This window comes from Pipistrellus kuhlii, unplaced genomic scaffold (genome assembly GCF_014108245.1).
Source record: "Pipistrellus kuhlii isolate mPipKuh1 unplaced genomic scaffold, mPipKuh1.p scaffold_m20_p_77, whole genome shotgun sequence".
Classification (NCBI taxonomy): Eukaryota; Metazoa; Chordata; class Mammalia; order Chiroptera; family Vespertilionidae; genus Pipistrellus; species Pipistrellus kuhlii.
The window spans coordinates 468323-489511 of NW_023425581.1; the positions used below are offsets into that span (position 1 = coordinate 468323).

Genomic DNA, 21189 nt, shown 5'->3' on the forward strand with positions numbered 1-21189 from the left:
TTTTTAATTGGTCATCCACTTTTTTCACAACTGCCTAATACTCATTTTTGTGGGTATATGTTTAAGCCCTTCTCTATTGATGGGCATTTGAATTGTTTCCAAACTTTTGCTATTATAAGCAATTTTTTTTGTGTGTGTGTGTGTGTGTGTGAATAACTTACTGTATTGTTTGCATGGGTAAGAATTTATCTGTAGGATGAATTGCTGAATTGCGAGTATAATGCTTTAAATTTTGATACATACAGGGCAGGACAAAAGTAAGTTTACAGTTTTTCGTATGGAAAATAATACAATAATTAATAAATAATTGCTCAGCTGGTGTAGCTCAGTGGTTGAATGTTGACCTATGAACCAGAAGGTCACAATTTGATTCCCAGTTATGGTACATGCCCAAGTTGCAGGCTTGATTTCCAGAATGGGGTGTGCAGGAGGCAGCCAATTCTCTCTCATCATAGATGTTTCTCTCTTCCTCTCCCTTTTTCTCTGAAATCAATAAAAATATATTTAAAATTAAATAAATAATGCAAGAACAAACTGATTTGTGTGCTCATAGCTGTAGGCCTGCTTTTCCCACCCTGTATATATAGCAGCAGCACCTTAAAGTAAGTTGTGGGTGGCTAATCACTTATAACCTTCTTGAACAAATTTACTACTTTTCTTTGTAGTGTGCACATGAAGATTGAGGAAAAGATCACACTAACCTGTGGCCGGGATGGAGGATTACAGAATATGGAGTTGCATGGCATGATCATGCTTAGGATCTCAGATGATAAATTTGGCCGAATTCGTCTTCATGTGGAAAATGAAGATAAGAAAGGGGTGCAGCTACAGGTGTGTAGAGACTTTTGATAAGGGAGTTTTAAGACTTTTGTTTGTCTACTTAATACAGTCATGCCAACTGGAGTTCCTCATATGAACCACAGAACACAGAAAATTATTACAGTTGTACAGCTAGTGCCATTCTAGATGCATAGGTAAGAAGTTAATTTATTGCATATACTGGGTGCTTGAGGCAATAAATCTCTTTAGCCGTTTGTGATTGACAGCAGGTGTATTTTTTTTTTTTTTGACAGCAGCTTCTATTGATAAAATGGCCTTTTAATATTGGAATTGAATAGAAAGTCATTTTAAAATCTAATAAAAAAGTAAAATCTAATAAATGGTTTCATACTGACAAAGGTACAGAGAGACACTTATCTGTTACTGTTATGTAAAGAGTAAAATTATTTAGGACATTACTTGAAATACAGCGGTGTGTTTTTTTTCTTTCTTTTTAAAGTCTTTAAACTTAATAAGGAAGTATTTTATTAAACCAGATTAAGATACCAGATTTACTCTTTCTGCCCTGTTTTAACTACCGGTACTTGTTTTGTCATCTGAAGGGCAGTATCTAATGGCATAAAATCCTTAGGAATGTCCACCTAATTGAATATGTATGTAATGTCCTTTATATTATTTCAGTTGTTCTTGATACATTTTCTTTACCTGGTTGATTTTATATCTCTTATCACAAGAATATATTCTTTGGGAAAGAATGTGTTTTTGTCAACTTTGTGTTCTGAAGTAGTGTTTCTATTATTTGACATCATTTTTCCTGGCTCCTAAAATATATGTAGGTTGTTACCCAAAAGTTCATTTTCCCTTTTCTCTCCTAAAATGACTTCCTTTTATTTATTTTTATTATTATTATTATTTTTTAAATATATTTTATTGATTTTCCACAGAGAGGAAGGAAGAGGGATAGAGAGCTAGAAACGTCGATGAGAGAGAAACATCGACCAGCTGCCTCCTGCGCATCCTCTGCTGGGGATGTGCCCGCAACCAATGTACATGCCCTTGACCGGAATCGAACCTGGGACCTTTCAGTCCGCAGGCTGATGCTCTATCCACTGAACCAAACCAGCCAGGGGTATGATTTCTTTTTAAAAGATTAGCCCATCTTGGCCTGAATTTAGTGCTCTGGGCAAGATTTCAACTAAACTTTCCACAGAGGTATTTCCTCTCTGGCCTCTTTAGTATAAAGCCAGGACTGCTATGTGACCGAGGCAGTTGATCAACATGTGTCCCTTAGTTTTGTTTGTATGTTTGTTTTTAATATATTTTATTGATTTTAGGGAGAGAGAGAGAAATATATCAATGGGAGGGAAACACTGATCCGATGCCTCCTGCATGGCCCCTATTGGGGTTGAGCTGCAACCTGGGCCTGTGCCCTGACCAGGAGTCTGACCTTGAACCTTTCAGTGCACCGGGGATAATGACCAACCAACTGAGCCACACCAGCCAGGGCAGCCCTTAGTCTTTTACTTGGCAAGTTTACCCCCACCATGAGGATGCTCCCTGTGAAGTATTTTTGGATAGGACTTGGTTAAAGGTCTTTCTTTAACTTCCTCAGTTACAAAATTATTAACTTGTTTAGTTACAAATAAAATGGCTGAGAATTGAAGTCACTTTTAAAAAAAATATTTTTTATATGTCTTAAATCTTAAAAATCTTTAAGGAAGTGAAACCTTTCTTTAAAATAAAAAAGAGCCTTGACCAGTTTTGCTCAGTGGATAGAGCATCCGCCAGAGGACTGAAAGGTCCTGGGTTCAATTTTGGTCAAGGGCATGTACGCTGGTTGCAGATTTGATCCCCGGTATGGGGCATGCAGGAGGCAATTCATTGATGTTTCTATCCCTCTTGCTTCCTCTTTGTAAAAAATCAATACAAATATATTTTAAAAAGAAAAAAGAATTGTCCTGGCTGGTGTGGCTCAGTGGTTGAGCGTTGACCACCCATTGACCAAGAGGTTGCTGGTTTGCTTCCTGGTTGGGGCACATGCCTTGGTTGTGGGCTCAATCCCCATTCAGGAGAGGGGGTCTGCGGGGGAGATGCAGGAGGCAGCTGGTTGATGATGTTTCGCTCTCACTGATGTTTCTATTTCTTTATTCCCCTCCCTTTCTCTCTCTCTAAAAAGCAGTAAAGGGAAATATATATTTTTTTCTAATTAAAAAAGAATTGGAATGTTTTAGGCACTCTATTTGAGATGTTTCTATTATGAGCCATGGAGGACCAGAGGAAATTTATTTTCTCTTATGTCTAAGCCTCAAAAACTCTTTCACTTTTCATTTCAGACCCATCCAAATGTAGATAAAAAACTTTTCACCTCAGAATCTCTAATTGGCTTGAAAAATCCAGAGAAGTCATTTCCAGTCAACAGTGACGTAGGGGTGCTAAAGTGGAGACTACAAACCACAGAGGAGTCCTTTATTCCACTGACAAGTAAGTGCCCGGCCGTCCCCACTAAATTCATCTGCATTGAGAACTAGAAATAGCCCACTCACACTCTTCTCTCCATTCCCCGAACAAATCCTCTTTGAGAAAAGGACCTGCTGCACTGTGTTTTTTAAATCATTGCCTTTATTTTTTTAGTGGTTTTAATGTCACAACTGTTATTTAAATAGTTTACATTCAGATGTTTTAAGTCCACAGGTGTCAGCTTTGATTTGCCATCTGAACTTTACTCTTTAATGTTTTAGTATGTCTGCTTTGCTTCTCTCCTCAGTTAATTGCTGGCCCTCAGAGAGTGGAAATGGCTGTGATGTCAACATAGAATACGAGCTACAAGAAGATAATTTAGAATTGAATGATGTGGTTATTACCATCCCACTCCCGTAAGTGATATCCCTCACATAATTCTTTTCCTATATTGGGCTTATAGAACTAGTCTTTTGGAACTTGTTTTGGAAGCAGCAGTTCGCTGGCTGGTCATTCTAAGATATTTGCTTCTTTGTAAGACTGGTTGTGAAAGAAGTCAGAGATAAGAAAGGCTACATGCTATATGTCTTCACTTATATGACATTCTGAAAAGGTAATAAACACTCTTGGGACAGAAATCAGGAGGTGTAGAAGAAGGTGTGTGTGTGTTTGTTCGTATGTTTTTTAGAAGGCATTTGCCTGCAAAGGGGCACGAGGAACTTTGGGGAATGATAGGAATGCTTTATAACTTAACTAGAGGCCCGGTGCATGAAAATTCACGCACTGGAGGGGGTTCCTCAGCCTGGCCTGTCCCCTCTCACAGTCTGGGAGCCCTCAGGGGCGAGAGGCGGCCTGGCAATCGGAGGCAACGTCCCCATCACACCTCTGCTGCTGCCACTGCCGGCAGCGAAAGCCTCAACTGGCCCTGGTTACCTGAGCCTCAGTGGCCCTGGGTGGCTGGGAAGCTGCCATCTGAGGCTTGCCAGCACCTCAGGCTGGTCCTGGGTGGCTAGGGGAGTAAAGGGACTGGGGACTCTGGAGGCAGGCATGTGGAGCAGCCAGACCTGCCTGGAGGTGGGCCCAGCAGTGCCGTGTGCCTGCCGCCCCGGTGGGGTTGGGACTGGGTGCCTCCATCTTGTGGCTGTAGGTGCCACCATATTTGAGGGTGTGACAGTAAATTAGCATATTCCATTCTTATTGGCTGTGGGTGCCGCCTTCTGTGAGGGTGTGATGTTCAATTAGCATATTCCCTCTTTCTTATATAGGATTGTGATGGTGCTTACAAGGTTACAGACCTCTGTCATAATGTACTGAGCTGTACATTTTATTTTATTTTTAATATGGAACACTTCATGAATTTGTGTGTCATCCTTGTGCTAGTCTTCGTATCGTTTCAATTTTTAGTATGTGTGCTGCCAAAGCGAGCACTGAGCTGTACACTTTAAAAGGAGTGTGGAGTTGCTAACTTGAAAACCTAACCAAGCAAATAGCTGGTTGCCATGCTAGTGCTCTTTCAGTGTGTTCGGTTATAATGAAGATTTCCAGGATTAGCCACTGTGAACTTTCTGTTTTGTTTTGCAACTCTTAAAGAAATTGGGTCTGTCAGACTGAATTTTTCTTTTTCATTTTGCTCTCTAAGCTTCCAGTTAAAGATGAGAGTATGTTTTCAAGGGAACTATTGATTCTTGCTGTGAAACCAAGTCTATGTTGATTTCATTAAAATTTTTAACAGCTTTATGGAGGTCTGATTGGCATGCAGATACACTACACATACTTAAATTGTATAGTTTATTAAGTTTTGACATGTATATACCTGTGAAACTATCATGACAGTTAAGCTAATGAAAATGTCCATCATCCCCAGAAATGTTTCTTGTGTGCTGACTTGGCCTACTTCCTAGGTTCGTCTGGAAATACTCTTTACCTTAAGTTTATCTCCTCCCTGGCATTTCCAGTGGGTGTATGCTCTTACTACTTTCCCAGTGGATCCCAGCTCCTGGCCTCCCCTCTCAGCCCTGCCCCCAGGAGCGCCCAGGACATGGATTTTTAGTGCATCTTTACTGTTGTATTGCTTCGTTATTATTGCAGAGGAAATGGTACTTTAGTTTTGTTCCCTTAGTCATTCTCCTTTCCCTTTTTTAAAATATGCTTTATTACCAACATCTCCTTTAATTGGGTAGCCATCTTATTCTTCACAGCTTGGTTATTCTTTCGGAACAATAGATGATTGCCTTGAATCTTTGTAGGTCTTAGGCATAAGTAACAGGTGTGGGATTTGTTTTGTTAGGACTTACTTTACTAGACTATTTTAGTCCTCTCCATCTACCCTATAATTGTGGTTATGGGGATTTCCTGTGTCTTAGCTCAAGTTTTCAATAGTCTCCAACAGAGACCCTTAAATAACATTTTACCCTATTGGGTACAGCTGACCCCATTAGAAATCAGAATCAGAATTGGAACAGGGCAAAGAGAAGAACATATATACAACTGGGGCCATAAAAGTGATAGGGAAGAGTCTGTTGTGTTATACATTCCCCTTAAAGTTTTCTTTGACTCTGTTACTTATCCTGCCCCTACTGCAAGGACTGACTGTCACTAGTGAGTTAAAAGGTGAATTTAGAATGTGTAGGAGAGGTGACACTGCCCGTCAGCCATGTGTGGGGATGCAAAGTACATTCTAACTAGTTCTTTCGCAGATTAGATAACTGTATCTCTTCTCCCATCACATTTGAACTTTGTCAGGGAAAATTGTCTTTCACTTAACCAAAGTCCATTTACTGGATTGTAAATCAAATAAATCACTGGCTTCAATTACAGGAAGTTTGGAAACATTCTAAAGTCTTTTGAAAACATTCTCTCAAAGGTTCACTCCATTCTAAACAACTACATAATGCTGTGTAAAGTCGTCCCCCCCCTCCCCCCACTACTGCCAACCTGTTCTTTAACTGAGTCACCTATACTGAGGGCTGCCTTTATTAAAATTCCTTTTGACACAGCAACAAACCATTGGTGCAGATTTTTGGAAATACATCCCACTTCACACATTTGTCAGTGTCATCCATTGTTAGCTCCAGATCTAGTCCCCGGGTTGCAGCAGCCGGCAGGCATACTTGCCAGTTCCCTGAAGTTGTATACACCTGGATCTACAAAGGGAATGACCGAGACCCTTAGCCAGTGTGCCAGGACTTAGATTCTTGAAGTTATTAAGTTTTTCTTGCACTGTATGAAAGTGGGTAGAATTTGAGGAGCATCATCAAATTTGGGGCTGGTTTTCCTTGGCAGGGTTCTTTCAGCTCTGGACAACTAACCTGGCATGGATGTTTCTCATGACAGATCTGGTGTTGGTGCACCGGTTATTGGTGAGCTCGATGGCGAGTATCGGCATGACAGTCGACGGAATACCTTGGAGTGGTGCCTGCCAGTGATTGATGCCAAAAATAAGAGTGGCAGCCTCGAGTTCAGCATTGCTGGGCAGCCCAATGACTTCTTTCCTGTCCAAGTCTCCTTCATCTCCAAAAAAAATTACTGTAACATACAGGTACCCCATTTTTCTGGAGAGCCTATGTGGGAAAAGTGGTAAGACAGATGCCATATAGGTAGCATGGCTTCATGGTCAGAGCAGAACACCAGAAAAGCTGTGTCCCCGGCCCATTCCATTGCTGACTCCTTGTATGATCTTGGCCAGATTTCTCACTTCCTTTACCTCAGTTTTCCTCTCTAAATCAAACAAAGTAAAGGCATTGAATATAAATACATATTTTAAAATTATGGGTTGTAAAGTATATTTTTATTGATTTCAGAGAGAAAAACATCAGTGATGAGAGAAAGTCATTGATTGGCTGCCTCCTGCATGCCCCACACGGGAATGAGCCCACAACCCTGGGTATGTGTCCTGACCAGGAATCAAACTGTGGTCTCCTGGTTCATAGATCAATGCTCAAACACTGAGCTATGCCAGCTGGACTTAAAATCTATTTTTCAAAACACCCTACACATGATTTTGTAATGCCTTTGTATTGTCATTTGTTTGAACCCAAGGAATAAAAAAGTTTTTTGTTTAAGGAAACAAAATTACTAAAAGTGATTCTATAATATAAATGGGTACAATTTTTGGATTTTTTATGTCACAACTTCCCTTTATTATCATGAGCCAGTTCTGTTGCAGATCTTGTCCTTTAGGTAGGCAAAGCATTAGAAATTTGTGAACTGTTCCTTTGGGTTGTTTTTAACTCATTCCTCCACTTTTTTGAATTTGCATTACAGGGACCCAGTTTATATTACCGTGTTCCCTCTGACTCATTGATTTGCTTATTATTCTGGCACTATCTTATCTTCCCAGATGGTCTCTGTCCCTCCTGGAAGAGCTCAGGAAGTTTTTAGAATTTCCTCTGTTAGATGATTCCACAGAGCAGTTCTCTCTCCCCTCTCGGTTATTGGCATAAGTATCTCAGTATTGGGAGCACATTGTTGAACCCAAGACATTAGATAGAAATGGGTACATTTTCCTGCTTGGGATCATTTGAAGAGTAGGACAGGATAATAGGTCTCTCAAAACCTCATTAGAAAACATAAATTAACTAGAGGCCCAGTGCACAAAATTCGTGTATGGGTGGGGTCCCTAGGCCTTGCTGGCAATCAGGGCCCATCCGGATCAGGCCAATCAGGGCTGATGCAGAGGTGATGGTAATGGAGCCAGATGCTAACACTGTCATCGTTGGCACCACACCACTGCATGGTTCCCTTTCTCCTTCTTCCCCCTACCCCCTTCCCTCACTGCTGTGCTGTCACCATGGTGGATAGGCCATGGGCAGGCAGTGGGCCGATTGGGGCTTCCCGCAAAGGGAAGGGACAGGGCATGGGAGGTTGGCTGCTGGCCCAGAGAAGGGAGCTGGCTCTCGGCCCCCCTGGAAAAGGAGCCACATGCACCACACCACCCACCCTGTTTTCCTGTCCCAGCCTGGGGGCCACCCAGGGGGAGGGAGCACAGGAGGTTGGCTGGTTATGGGAGGTTGGCTCTGGGAGCGTATTGACCACCAGGGGGCAGCTCCTGCATTGAGCATCTGCCCCCTGGTGGTCAGTGTGCATCATTGCATTCGGTAATTCTAGTCGCTTAGGCTTTTATATATATATATAGATACCATGTTTTCCCGAAAATAAGACATCCTCCGAAAATAAGACCTACTTACAGGTTTCCTTCTGAGTAAAATATAAGGCATCCCCCTGAAAATAAGGCCCCCCTAGGCTAAACATGAGAGATTTGGTCCACTGATTCTGAAAGAAATGGAGTCACAAGAAATTCACCAGGAAATTCAGGAATTGGATTGTTATGATGATGTTCCAGAAAATGATGACATGATTGTCATTGAATAAATGAGTAAATTCTTGATACTGTAGGATTCACAGTTTGTCTGGTTTGTGTTGACAACTACCATACTACCATACCGAATACAGGTAATAAATTTCCTTTATTTTCATTTAACAATAAATGTGTACCATGTTCTTGTTCATGGAAAAATAAGACATCCCCTGAAAATAAGCGCATTTTTGGGAGCAAAAATTAATATAAGACACTGTCTTATTTTCGGGGAAACAGGGGTAGTTCAGGTATTATGTTAGTGCCATTATAGGCACCGTTGTTACAGATAATTCATTAAACTAGACATTTTTAAATATATATTTTATTCATTTTTTTACAGAGAGGAAGGGAAAGGGATAGAGAGTTAGAAACATCGATGAGAGAGAAACATTGATCAGCTGCCTCCTGCACACCTTCTACTGGGGATATGCCTGCAACCAAGGTACATGCCCTTGACCGGAATCGAACTTGGGACCCCTGAGTCCCCAGGCCAACACTCTTACTCACTGAGCCAAACCGGATAGGGCAAACTAGACATTTTTTTATTACTAAAAAGAAAAGACTATCTCATTTGGAAGATCCAGCTATGTCTAGAAAATAAGTATGAGAAAGCCAGCTTAGTTAGATTTTGAAAACAAATCAAACAATTTTGAAGAGTTACATTATTTCATTTGGAGTTAAATGTTGAGAATCCTGATAGAATATCTATGAACTCTATAGATTTTATGTGGCAGGATCTGGGCAGTGGCCACTCTTGATTTCAGAGAGGAAGGGAAAGAGAGAGAGAGAGATAGAAACATCAATGATGAGAGAATCATTGATCGACTGCCTTCTGCACAGCCCCCGCTGGGGATCGAGCCCATAACTTGGGCATGTGCCCTGACTGGGAATCAAACTGTGACCTCCTGGTTCATAGGTCAATGCTCAACCCCTGAGCCATGCTGGCCAGGCCAGGTTGAGCGTGTTGATGGGGAAGAGTGATGCTGTAAGCTGCAGCTTAAAGTGTGTTTTTTGGCACTTCTGAGTCACTTGTAGTACTGCTTGGAGGAAATACGATCTGTTGAAACTGAGAATTCAGTACTGCTGAAACCGGTGTGGCTCAGTGGATAGAGCGTCGGCCTGCGGACTGAAAGGTCCCAGATTCGATTCCGGTCAAGGGCATGTACCTTGGTTGCAGGCACATCCCCAGTAGGGGGTGTGCAAGAGGCAGCTGGTCGATGATTCTCTCTTATCGATGTTTCTAACTCTATCCCTCTCTCTTCCTCTCTGTAAAAAATCAATAAAATATATTATAAAAAAAAAAATTTAGTCAGCACCTTGGAGGCTCCTCTTCCTGCTTACCTTACTCTTTGTTTGTTTTCCTAGGTAACCAAAGTGACCCAGGTAGATGGGAACAGCCCAGTAAGGTTTTCCACAGAGACCACTTTCCTGGTGGATAAGTATGAAATCCTGTAATACCAAGAAGAGGAAACCGAAAAGGAAAACTTTCAAATTAATAAAGAAGAAGCCAACAGTGGCTGAAGAATTTTTTTCCAAATCTACAAGCCATGGGAGACCCTTTTTTCTAGTATGCACGGTTCTCGGCGCACAAGGACCCTCAACTCACTCTCAGTGTTTCATGTCACAGGCACACTCTGGCGAAGAAATGACACAAACAAAGGGAAAGGCTGCTGGTTTCTTTGGCAGGTTTTACTGGCCCACAGGAAAGCAAGCTCCAGAGAATGCCCCCGTTAAACACCTCTGCCTGGCTGAGGCTCCTCCTCTATTTTAATCCCTAAATATATAGTTCTATTTCATACTTACTTTGTTTTTAAAAGTTATCTGCAGAAAATTTTAATCTTTCATAATCCTGTACCTTCAGTTCTGTTCTTTCTCTACATTCAAGCACTGGGATCATCTGTATATAAGTGTTGTATTTATTGGGTACTCCTAGACGAAGTTGACCTAATCCAGTCTTGATTTTTAGACTATACCGGTGAATTGTTTAAGGTGTTTGGAGTTTAAAAGTTAAAAGATGAGGCTGTCTCATGTTCTTTTTCTGTATCCATTTATTCTTTCACTCCTTTGGCAAGTTGTTTCCTTTTAGGCTGGTCCCACCAGTTGAGAACAGTTCTGTGAATATTAGAGCTGAGAAACGGTTTCAAATGGCATAGCCCACTAAAAAGTCTGGGAGGAGGACTATGTCCAGCGAGGGATCCCACAGCCACAGGTGGTCCTGTCTGCTGCCGGGCTGCCAAGGCTTCCGTTCTCCACGTCGGTACTTCCCCTACAGCATAGCAGCTCAGTCTTTGGAATCCATTCATACTCCTCAGGTTCACCACCTTCCTCCTGCTGGCTGCTGCCTGTGTCATCAGTCCTTTTCTCTGAGACAAGGTTATGATTTTGGAGTGTGTGTTCAGTGAGTCCTTGTGCCAATTCCATTGGCCCTAAACTACCCAGGGGACTGCATTGCCACCAGGATTTTAGCATTTCCAAAGGCAGCCGATTATTCTGACGTGTGTACATTGCTGACATCTATTCCCACTTCTGGCCTGCCCAGCCTTTTTCACCAGCCTGTCTGCCCTGTCTCCGAAATCCACCCATTTCCTCTTCCAAGTCCTTTCCAGTGAGTGTCATCAGGTGGTAGTAATTTTTTTAGCCCCATCTCACCCATTGCTTTTTAACTGAGAGGACTGCACCAGCCAGCCGTGCTGGGCCTTTAGCTCAGTATTTCGCCCAGAGGGTTGGTGTAGCTGCTGGGGTGGCAGCCACAGGCGGGGGAGGCGGGGGACTGGGTGAGCACTGTCCGCTGGTGGAGAGTCCCACGCCCACTCCGAGCACGAAGAGTGCGGTACTTGAAGCAAGCTCACCATTGTCCTGGGCGGAGTTGTTTGCCAGAGAAACATCTGGCCTTTCCCTTTTCCCTGACCGTGCAGGGAGGAATCCTGATCTCCAGCTTGGTTTCCACCGGGGGTTTTTGTTTGTGTGTTTGGGGTTTTTTTTAGGAAGGAGCCTGGGACAAGAAACCTGTCATGTAGTTAAATAGGCAAATCTTATTAATCCAGTTTTGTTTGAGAGTTGCTTGTCCATATGATTTTTTTAAAGTCAAGTTTAGTTTTACAAAAACTTTTTTCTGAAATTACTTTTGGGGTATTATTTAAAATGAGAGATGTTTTGTAACCCTGTAAAATACATAGGGAATATAACATTCCAGTGTACACAAAAAAGGAAAATTCTTTAATCAAATAAATAGTATTATAAAATGAATTTATTAGACTCTTGTCTTATGCTTTGGTGTCTACTTTCAGATTCAGGATAATGTAATGGGATCTAAGATTAAAAATTAATAATACATATATTTTTTAAGAGGAATACTCAGTATTAATTGCCTTTTATTGTTGAAGTATTACAGATGTCCCTCCCCCCATTTACCCTTACACCCGCACCCCCCCTCCCCGGAGTAGCTTTTGAGTGGCTCTACCAATGGACCATTGGGCTTAATCCTTTGGCAGTTGTAGACTAAGGAAACGGGCTTCCTCGGTGAAGATAAGGTTTGATGTAAAGCCTTCCCCTCCCCCGTAGGCGGGAAGCAGTAGCAGGGTGAGGAACACCTTGGCGCTGTTGATAATCCCCTCAGAAGAGGCTTCACTTTATTTAACTTGAAAAACTATCGAACACCAGGAAATTGGGAGGCAAATTCTTCTCTAATGAACAGTAAGTGGAATGCAAAAGGTTTTACCTTCATGGTGGAAGCCAAGATTTTGAATTCTTTCCCCTTAGAAAGTATCTGGTCTAACGTTGCTGACATGTGGCTGGGTTCTGAGATTGTAACTTTAATCCAATGAAGGGAAGCATTCCAAAACCATCCATTCCTAGTTGGAATATAATAAATCCCAACGAGAAGCAAAGTCTGGGATTACACAGCCTTTCTAAGGTAGACACACCTGTAGCTGGTGTACTCCAATGGGGCTCAGGGCGCCCGGACAGGCTTGTTAGAGGAAAGCCAGCGTTCAGAACTGACTCCCTCTGCTGGGCGCCTCGCTCACTGCAGCCTTCACTCCTGCTCGCTTTGGGAAACATTTGCAGCTGAAGAGCTTTCAATCTGGCAGGTCCTCTCACCCGAGGGCTGACCACATCTCTGCAAACATCAGTTTATTTGCCCTGGGAGTTAGTGATGTGGAGGCAAGATAAAAATGGATTTTTAAAAATATATTTTATTGATTTTTTACAGAGGAGAGAGAGAAACATCGATGAGAGTCATCGACCAGCTGCCTCTTGCACCCTCCCCCCACTGGGGATGTGCCTGCAACCAAGGTACATGCCCTTGACCAGAATCAAACCCAGGACCTTTCAGTCCGCAGGCTGAAGCTCTATCCACTGAGCCAAACCGGTTCCGGCCTTTTTTTTTTTTTTTTTTTTTAGCGAGACAGTGTGTTGTTCCACTTATTCATTCATTGGGCAAAACTATAACTAAAAGCCACCCGGCCAGGGCAAGACTCCATTTCTAAATGAATCTATTGCTCTGGCAGGTTTGGCCCAGTGGATAGATCATTGGTCTATGGACTCGAGGGTCCCAGGTTTGATTCAGGTCGAGGGCACATTCCTGGGTTGCGGGCTCAGTCCCCTTTGGGGGGGAGAGGGGGACTGTAGGAGGCGCCTGATTCATGATTCCCTCTCATCATTGATGTTTCTCTTTCCCTCTTCCTTTCCCTTCCTCTCTGAAGTCAATAAAAATATATTAAAAAAAAATAAAGCTGTTGCCTCTCTCTCAAACACAGATAAGCAACCAGGCAGTTTTAGAATCTTGGGTTTATCCAATACCTCCACCCCCACCTAAAAGGGTGTTTTTGGCCTTGCTTTTCCTCTGCAGGGGCTTCGTGGTTGTGGAGGGCTTAGTCCGCTCCAGAAAGCTTCTGGAGGTGCAGTGCGATAGGCTGATCACCAAAGAGGGCTGTTTGAAAAAGGCATTACCAATTCAAGACTGAGAGAAATGGAAATAGGTCTTATTCCCATTCTTTTGTCCAAATAAAGGCTTATTAGGAAGGTCCTAACAAACTTAGAGGAGCCACGGAGGTAGGCAAGACCAGTTTTCTGTCCGTCCCTCGCCGCTGGGATGTAGCTCCAGGTGGAAGTGGCTGTGCAGGTCCGAGGAAGAGCTGAAAAGAGAGCTCCTTGCAGCTGCTGAAAAGGTCTGACTTTTCCCCAACTTGGGTGTGGTGAGGAGTTACTGGGCGTCACACACTAATACCCGATGCAGAGGCCGGAAGAGACTGGCTGGGTGGGTGTGTGACTCCAGGGGTTACTTGCTGTGAGGAGCAATCCACTTCTCAGGCATTAGAAGAACCTTTTTTTTTTTTTTTTAAAATATATTTTATTGATTCTTTACAGAGAAGAAGGGAGAGATAGAGAGATAGAAACGTCGATGAGAGAAACATCGACCAGCTGCCTCTTGCACACCCCCCACCGGGGATATGCCTGCAACCAATGTACATGCCCTTGACCGGAATCGAACCCAGGACCCTTCAGTCCGCAGACCAACGCTCCACCGCTGAGCCAAACCGGTTTCGGCTAGAAGAACCTTTTGAAAGGAGGGACAGGGTGGGCCGTGTGCGGGGGCAAAGGCAGGGTGTGGAAATCCACTGCGGAGCGCCAGGGCCCAAAACACACTCTCGCTGGGCGCTTAGCCTGGCCCGCCCCGCCCTGCCTCCACATAGGAAAGTCTGAAGCATGCTTGGAAAGCTGCTTTCTGTTTTTCTGTCTTCCTCCCCCTCTGCCGAGCTCCCAGCTGCTCGACCTCTTGCACAACTGAGAGCACTGTTTGATGCACTCCAGATGTGGGGAAGGGTGGGGTGGCCTGTGAGGCGTGGGCCGGGTCCCCTGAGTGCTCTAACTGGGAATGCAGGGCCCTGCCAGCAGGAACTGGGACCACGGCGCACAGCCTCAGCGCGGTCCCCGGTCCCTGGGCGGGGAGGACAGGGAAAAGCTGGTGCCATTCGGCTCCCTGCCTCGGCACCAGTTGCCTCTGGCAGGCACACGGATTCCGAGCTTCCTCCTCACCCAGACTGTCCAGAAGAGCTGGACACGGGGACTTAGATGCGGCTCCTCCCGCAAAGGCTGGGTCCTGGCGCAGAGGACACACAGTTTGGGTGTTTCTTGTTCTCTGGCTAGAAGAGTGGAGATTACTGTTGTAATCTGCCTCATGAGAGGTGGCCAGGTCACAATACTCTCAGGAAGCTCCAGCAGCATGAAGAGGAATTAGAAGAGCCCTCCCCCCCTTCCTAGGGGTGCGCTCTGGCCTCCTGCATGGGCCCCACTAAAGCTGGCCCTGCCAATAGGTGACCCCAGGCCCCTGCAGGCCAGCCTCCCCTGCTCCTGGGTTAGGCAGAGAGGGCACAGACTAAAAACCGGCCCAAAAGACGTTATGTTCTGTACCCGCCCAGTGCCACTGCTGCCAGCCTGGGCCTCCTGCCCCTCGGGCGGCGGGGAGCCTCAGGTCCCTCTGGGGCCGCCAAGGGGCTCTGCAGCTGAGCGGCCTCCCGGGTGAGGATCCGCTGTCAGTGTTGGGTTTCGGGGTGGCGGTTGAAGAATGACTTCAGGCTGTTTCCAGGCTTCTCGTAGGTGCTTAGGCCCCCCTTTTCTCCGTATTTTCTCCTCTGCTCCTCCCAAACCCGAACTGCTCCAGGACAGCGCGCTCAGCTGTCCTCTCAGCCCGTCTCTCTCCGACTGTCCCGGTGTTGTCCCCGGAGGTGGGGGCGGAGCGGCTGGGGCTTCACGCCTGCGGGCCTCGCCCAGGGACACCGTGAGGCCGTGAGGCCTGGCCCCACCGCACTCCTCACGGCGGGAGAGTGCGGAGAAGGGGTGCCGGGGCGACCTGGGTCCCCGCAGCAAACGGAGGCCGGGACCGCGAGGCTCCCTGGGAGCCCATGGAGGTCCAGGATCTAAGGTCAAAACACCCTCTCAGGAGGCCTGAGCCTGGGGGTGGAGAGCGGTCAGGGAGGGGGAGAAGAGGGGGGAGGGAGGGAGGGGAAGGAAGGAGGGGGAGGGGGGGAGAGGGGAGGGAGGGGAGGGAGGGGAAAGGGGGAAAGAGGGGGGAGGGAGGGAGGGGAAGGAAGGAGGGGGGAGGGGGGGAGAGGGGAGGGAGGGGAGGGAGGGGAAAGGGGGAGAAGAGGGGGGGGAGGGGGGAGGAGGGCGGGTGGTGGGGAGTCCAGCTGCCGGACGGAACAAAGCGGCCGCTGTGCCGGCGGCGGGGGTGCCGCTGTGGGAAGGGGTGGACCTTGGGCTCGGACCACAGGGCGCCTTCTCCGGGGCCGGACCGGACGCGGGCGGGGGGCTGGGGCGGGGCCTGCGGGGGCGGGGCTCCGCCCCTCCCGGCGGCTCCGGGGAAGCAGCCGCGTCCGGTCGGCCAGCGGCCGGCGCCCCTCTCCTCCGCCCGCGGCCCCGGACCCGGCCTGACGGGGCTCAGGTGAGCCTGGGGGGGACGCCGGGGGCGGGAGTGCGGGGGACGGCTCCGGGCGGGGGGCTCCGCTCCTCCGGGCCGCGCGCTCCTGCCCCCCCGCGCCGCCGCCAGGGGGAGCCCTAGCGCGCTGCCCCGGGAGGAGGGCGCTGGACCACCCCGTCCCGACGGCCGACCACGCTGGCGGTCCCTCCCGCCGCCGCCCTCTCTCGCCCACGGCGGACCGGGAGCCCTGCGCCGGGGGGTCCCCGGGGCGTCAGGGGAGGCTCGGAGGCTGGGGTCCGGGGGGACTCCTGGGTGGACTCCGAGGGGGAGCGCTCCCCGCCCTCCCTGAGGCACCGCGCTCTCTGGCGTCGGGGAGCGGACGGGGCATGTCCCCGCGGGGTCCCGGGCGCCGGGCCCTCCGGCCGGGCAGCCCCGGGAGCGGGCGGGGCCGGGCGGGCGCGGCCGCCGCTGGACCCGTTAGCTCGGCGGGCCGCGGCTGACTCACCGGCCACACAGGGCCGCCCACGTCACCGCCGCCCACGCGCCCGCCGCCGCCCGGGCGGGACCCCTCCGCCCCGCGGCCCCTCCGCCCCGCGGCCCCTCCGCCCCGCGCCTCCCGCAGCTGCGGGGGGGCCTGGGCGCCGGGCCGCGGACAAGCGGCGCCTTCTCCCCCCGCCCGCCCCGCGGAGAAAGGCCGCCTGTCTGGCCACACTGCGATTGTCCCCCCGCCCCGCCCCCCGCCATGAGGGGCCGCCTGCCGGCGCCGCCCCGACCCCGCCTGCCCCCTCCCGCCCCGCGGCCCAGCCTCCGGCTCCCCCTCCCACGCCCTCGGGGCGGACGAGAGCCGGGAGGCGGGGGCCGGGCCGCGGTGGACCTCCCCTGACGCCCGGTTTGGGGTCCGGTGCCGAGGCCCCCAGCCGCCGCTCAGGCCCTGCAGGCGCCCCGCACCCCGCGCCCAGGGTGTCGCTCCGGGCCCAGGGCTCGGCCGCCCAGGGATCACTCCGGGGCCCGCGCCCAGGGGGTCGCTCCGGGCGCCCTGCCCCGCGCCCAGGGGGTCGCTCCGGGGCCCGCGCCCAGGGAGTCGCTCCGGGGCCCGCGCCCCAGGGGGTCGCTCCGGGGCCCGCGCCCCGCGCCCAGGGGGTCGCTCCGGGCCCGCGCCCAGGGGGGTCGCTCCGGGCGCCCGGCCCCGCGCCCAGGGGGTCGCTCCGGGGCCCGCGCCCAGGGAGTCGCTCCGGGGCCCGCGCCCAGGGGGTCGCTCCGGGGCCCGCGCCCAGGGGGTCGCTCCGGGGCCCGCGCCCCGCGCCCAGGGGGTCGCTCCGGGGCCCGCGCCCAGGGTCGCTCCGGGGCCCGCGCCCAGGGGGTCGCTCCGGGAGGCGCTCGGCAGGTGCCTGCGGCCGGAGGCGCGGAGCCGGCGCTCGCTGGGCCGCTTTTGGCCGCGAGGAGGCCGGGTCTCCAAAGGCCGGGGCCCGGGCGGGGCGGGCAGGTAGACAGCGGGTACGGGCGGCCCCGTCGGACGGAGGCTGGCGGCCGCCCTGGCCAGGGTTGGGGTCCGGGCGCCTCCAGGTGGCGGCTCCCCAACCCTCGTCCAAGTCCCGTCTGCCGAGCTCCTAGGTACCTGTCCCCTCCCGATGGGGTTCCCCGCTGGCACAGCCTGCACCGCAGTCAGCCCACCTCCCTGTCTCTCCCCTCTCCTCGCCCCCCTTCCCTTCCTCCCTCCCCCTTCCTCTCTCCTCTCCTCCCTCTGGTTCCCCTCAGCATCGCCCCTTCACAATCTTTATCTTCACTTGAAAAAAGTTTAAATATGTTTTAAAAATATATATTTTATTGATTTTACCACAGAGAGAAAGGGAGAGGGATAGAGAGCTAGAAACGTCAATGAGAGAGAAACATTGATTAATTGCCTCCTGCACACCCCCTACCGGGGATGTGCACGCAACCAAGGTACATGCCCTTGACCGGAATCGAATCTGGGACGCTTCAGTCTGAAGACCAACGCTCTATCCTCTGAGCCAAACCAGTTTTGGCTAAATATGTTTTTATTGATTTCAGAGAGGAAGGGAGAGGGAGAGAGAGAAACAGCAATGATGAGAGAGGATCATTGATTGGCTGCCTCCTGCCCTGGGGCGATGGAACCCCGGACCCTCCAGTGGGCAGGCTTGCGCTGTCACTGAGCCCCAATAGGCCTCACTTGAACCTTTTGGTGTAAATAAGTGAGCGCCCACAGCGGCCCGCAAGGTGATGGTGACACGCTGACAGACGAGAAGCTGAGGCCCACCAAGGTGAAGCGACTTGTTCAAGGACAAAAACTCACAGTAATAACTTTATATTTGTATGTTGTTTAGTGCTTTGCACTTCACAGCGTTTCACTTAATAAAAATCTGAATCTCCAGACAGTCTTTTTCTAAACTAACCGTTTCATGGATGTGTGATGTATATAACATAAGACTCATTTAATTGAAGTGCACATTCTACTATTTTTAGTATATTTACAGAGTTGTGCAACCTTGGTCACTATTTAATTTTAGAATACTCCTATTGGGCGAAAAAGAAATCTTGTGTCCGTTTATTTATTAGTTCTTCCCCATTCCCACAGCACTAAATCCCTGCCTTTTTAAAAATCATTATTCCAGAATTAGAGGATGACCTAACTTGTCCAAGATCTCTCAGCTAATACATGACAAAGAACAGGGTCAGCCCGGCTGGCGGGCCCAGTGGTTGACCTGTGAGCCAGGAGGTCAGAGTTCCATTCCCGGTCAGGGCACATCCCCGGGTTTCAGGCTGGATCCCCAGTGCGGGGGGTGTAGGAGGCAGTTGATCAATGACTTTCTCTCATCACTGATGTTTCTCTCGCTCTCTCCTTCTCCCTCTCAGAAAACAATGAAAATACGCGGGGTTAGGTGCTGTTGTGATGTGCCTTTCCCTCTCCGCTATGTTTTGTTTCCTTACCCCGGCTTTTCTAGAAACTGCCCCTTCTCCAGCCAGGGCCTCCTGCCTCTCCTCCGCCCAGAATGCTGAGGGTTCCCTGAGTTGAGAGAAACAGGATGGCTCCCTCCGTCCCTGGAGAATGCTTCCTGCCCCATCCCCTGGGAGTGCCAGGCCGGTCGGCCTTGGTGCGGGCTAATGGCCTTCCCTTCCCTCTCCCCAGGCGCTGTTCTGGCCTGGCCCTTCCCCCGCTGGGTGGAGGCGGTGTTGAGATGCCGCCTGGCAGGCAGGGTGAAGTTTGTAGCTGTGGGTAAGGCCCCCGGCCCACTGCGGGGGCAGACACTTGCTGGAATGTGGCTCCTGCCCGGACTGACTCCTCTCTCCGCACCGGAGATGCTGGCGGAGAGCGGAGGGGTCCTGCCTGCAGCCATTTCTCAGCTTCCCCAGTGACATGCCGGCAGCAAACACGCCCGCCCGCCTGTTAGCAAGTGGTCAAGGGCTGGCTGTGGGCACAGTTAGTGCCAGAGGCCTCCTTCCTGTCTGCGGGGATGTGAGCGGAGAGGAAGAGGGGGTGGGCTCTGGAGGCTCGGGCCCAGGGTCTGTTCACGCTTGGTCCTAAGGACCTTCACATTCTGCGGCCCCAACTCAGGCTCTGGCCGAGTCCTGTGTTCCACATCAGCCACCATGAGGTCTGTGTGTGTGTTTCTGACTGTGCTGGCGGCGATGCTTTCTGGAGAAGAGGGTGCAGGCGTTGAGACTTACAAAAGAATGGTTGAGTTTTCCTTTTTTCTTCTTCTATAGGAATCTGCCTTGATTTCAGAGGAAGGGAGAGGGAGAGAGAAACATCACTGATTAGCTGCCTCCTACACGCCCCACACTGAGGATCGAGCCCGTAACCTGGGCATATGCCCTGACTGAACCAAGACCTCCTGGTTCATAGGTCAAGGCTCAATCACTGAGCCACACTGGCCGGGCGAGTTTTTCCTTTCCCCAGCAAATATTGATTAATGTTCTGCCTGAGTTTTCTTGTTTCCTTCGCCGGTAGCTTGGTTGGTTAGAGGGTCTCAGGTTCAACCCCAGTCAGCACATACAAGAATCAGCCAATGATTGCATAAGTGTAACAGCAAATCTCTCTCTCTCTCTCTCTTCCTCTCCCTTCATCCCACTCACCTTCTCTCTTCCCCCCTCTCTTCCTTCCTCTCCCTCAAATCAATAAATAAGTTAAAAAAAGAAAAAGGAGAAAAGATTCTAATGAGGCCACCTGGGAAAAGAGTCAAAAGGAGGAGAAAGGGGGCGCTCTGAGCCCAGCCCTGCTGCCCACCTGTGCCCTCTGGCTGCCAGTGTCCTGGGAGGGGCGCTGGGCCCTGCCCCAGTCGCATAGATTTCCCACCCTGCTTCCGCTCCAGGGTCTGAGGTCCTCCTCGGCCACGGCCTGGTGCTGGTAGCCACGGAAGGGAAGCACAGAAGTGCATGCTGGGCCTTCCAGGGCTTTCTGTGGTTATGGGGCAGGGCCAGGAGCCCCGCTGTGGCTAGAGATGCACTGCCCATGTCTCTTGCAGATCAGGAGCTGGGAGTGGTGATGGCAGTGCCACCCCTGCCACAAAGCCTGCCCCTCCCCTTTCCTGCCCTGCCTCCGCCTCACCTGCTTTCCGCTGTGTCCCCAGGAGCTCCAGGGCCGGGGTCATGGCCACGTCCACCAGGAACCAGGGCGGCCCTGCATGCAAGGGCGCAGCGACCGTGCAGGTGAGCTGGCTCGGGCCTCGGGGCCGGAGGGCTGTGGGGGAAGATGAGTTGGGCTCCTCTGTCCACTCCTGGGTCCCGCCCAGGAGTGAGAGCCGCAGTTCCTCCCTCCTCCCAGGCCCCAAGCCTATTAGCCGGCGAGCGCTTATCTGAATCGGTTAATTGGTTTACCCGGAAAACACCCTCTGAAGCCAGGAGGGGTTTCCAGCTGGACTCCGAGCTGTGCTCCTCTCCTTAGCCCTGCCAAGTGCTGGCCAAGCGGACTTTCCTTTTTTCTGTTAATCCTCACCCGAGGATATTTTCCCACTGATGTCTTAGAGAGAGTGGAAAGGAGGGAGAGATAGAGAGAAACGTCGATGTGAGAAAGGCACATTGATTGGTTGCCTCCTGCACAAGCCCGGCCAGGGCCCAGGCTGGGAAGGAGCCTGCAACCAAGGTCTGTGCCCTAGATCAGAATCGAACCCGGGACCCTTTGGTCCTAAGGCCAATGCTCTATCCACTGAGCTAGGGCATGCCG

General features: G+C 50.0%; 2 protein-coding genes and 1 pseudogene across 6 annotated transcripts in view; 2 read left to right on the forward strand and 1 right to left on the reverse strand.

Annotated features, from left to right (window-relative positions):
• The window catches only part of ARCN1 (archain 1), a 29773-nt gene extending 17934 nt beyond the window's left edge, over positions 1-11839 (forward strand). For both annotated transcript variants that reach the window (XM_036423104.2, XM_036423105.2), the window contains exons 6-10: positions 666-831; positions 3114-3261; positions 3545-3653; positions 6571-6775; positions 9959-11839. In XM_036423104.2, coding sequence (XP_036278997.1) covers positions 666-831; positions 3114-3261; positions 3545-3653; positions 6571-6775; positions 9959-10048 — 718 coding nt within the window. In that variant the 3' untranslated portion in view covers positions 10049-11839. The remainder of the gene's footprint in view (positions 1-665; positions 832-3113; positions 3262-3544; positions 3654-6570; positions 6776-9958) is intronic.
• LOC118710616 lies at positions 4572-4665 on the reverse strand (annotated as a pseudogene).
• Positions 11840-15900: 4061 nt separating the features above from the next.
• Positions 15901-21189, forward strand: part of PHLDB1 (pleckstrin homology like domain family B member 1) — a 42486-nt gene continuing 37197 nt past the window's right edge. For all 4 annotated transcript variants that reach the window (XM_036423141.2, XM_045576211.1, XM_045576210.1 and 1 more), the window contains exons 1-2: positions 15901-16034; positions 20597-20675. In XM_036423141.2, the coding sequence (XP_036279034.1) occupies positions 20616-20675 (60 nt within the window). In that variant the 5' untranslated portion in view covers positions 15901-16034; positions 20597-20615. The remainder of the gene's footprint in view (positions 16035-20596; positions 20676-21189) is intronic.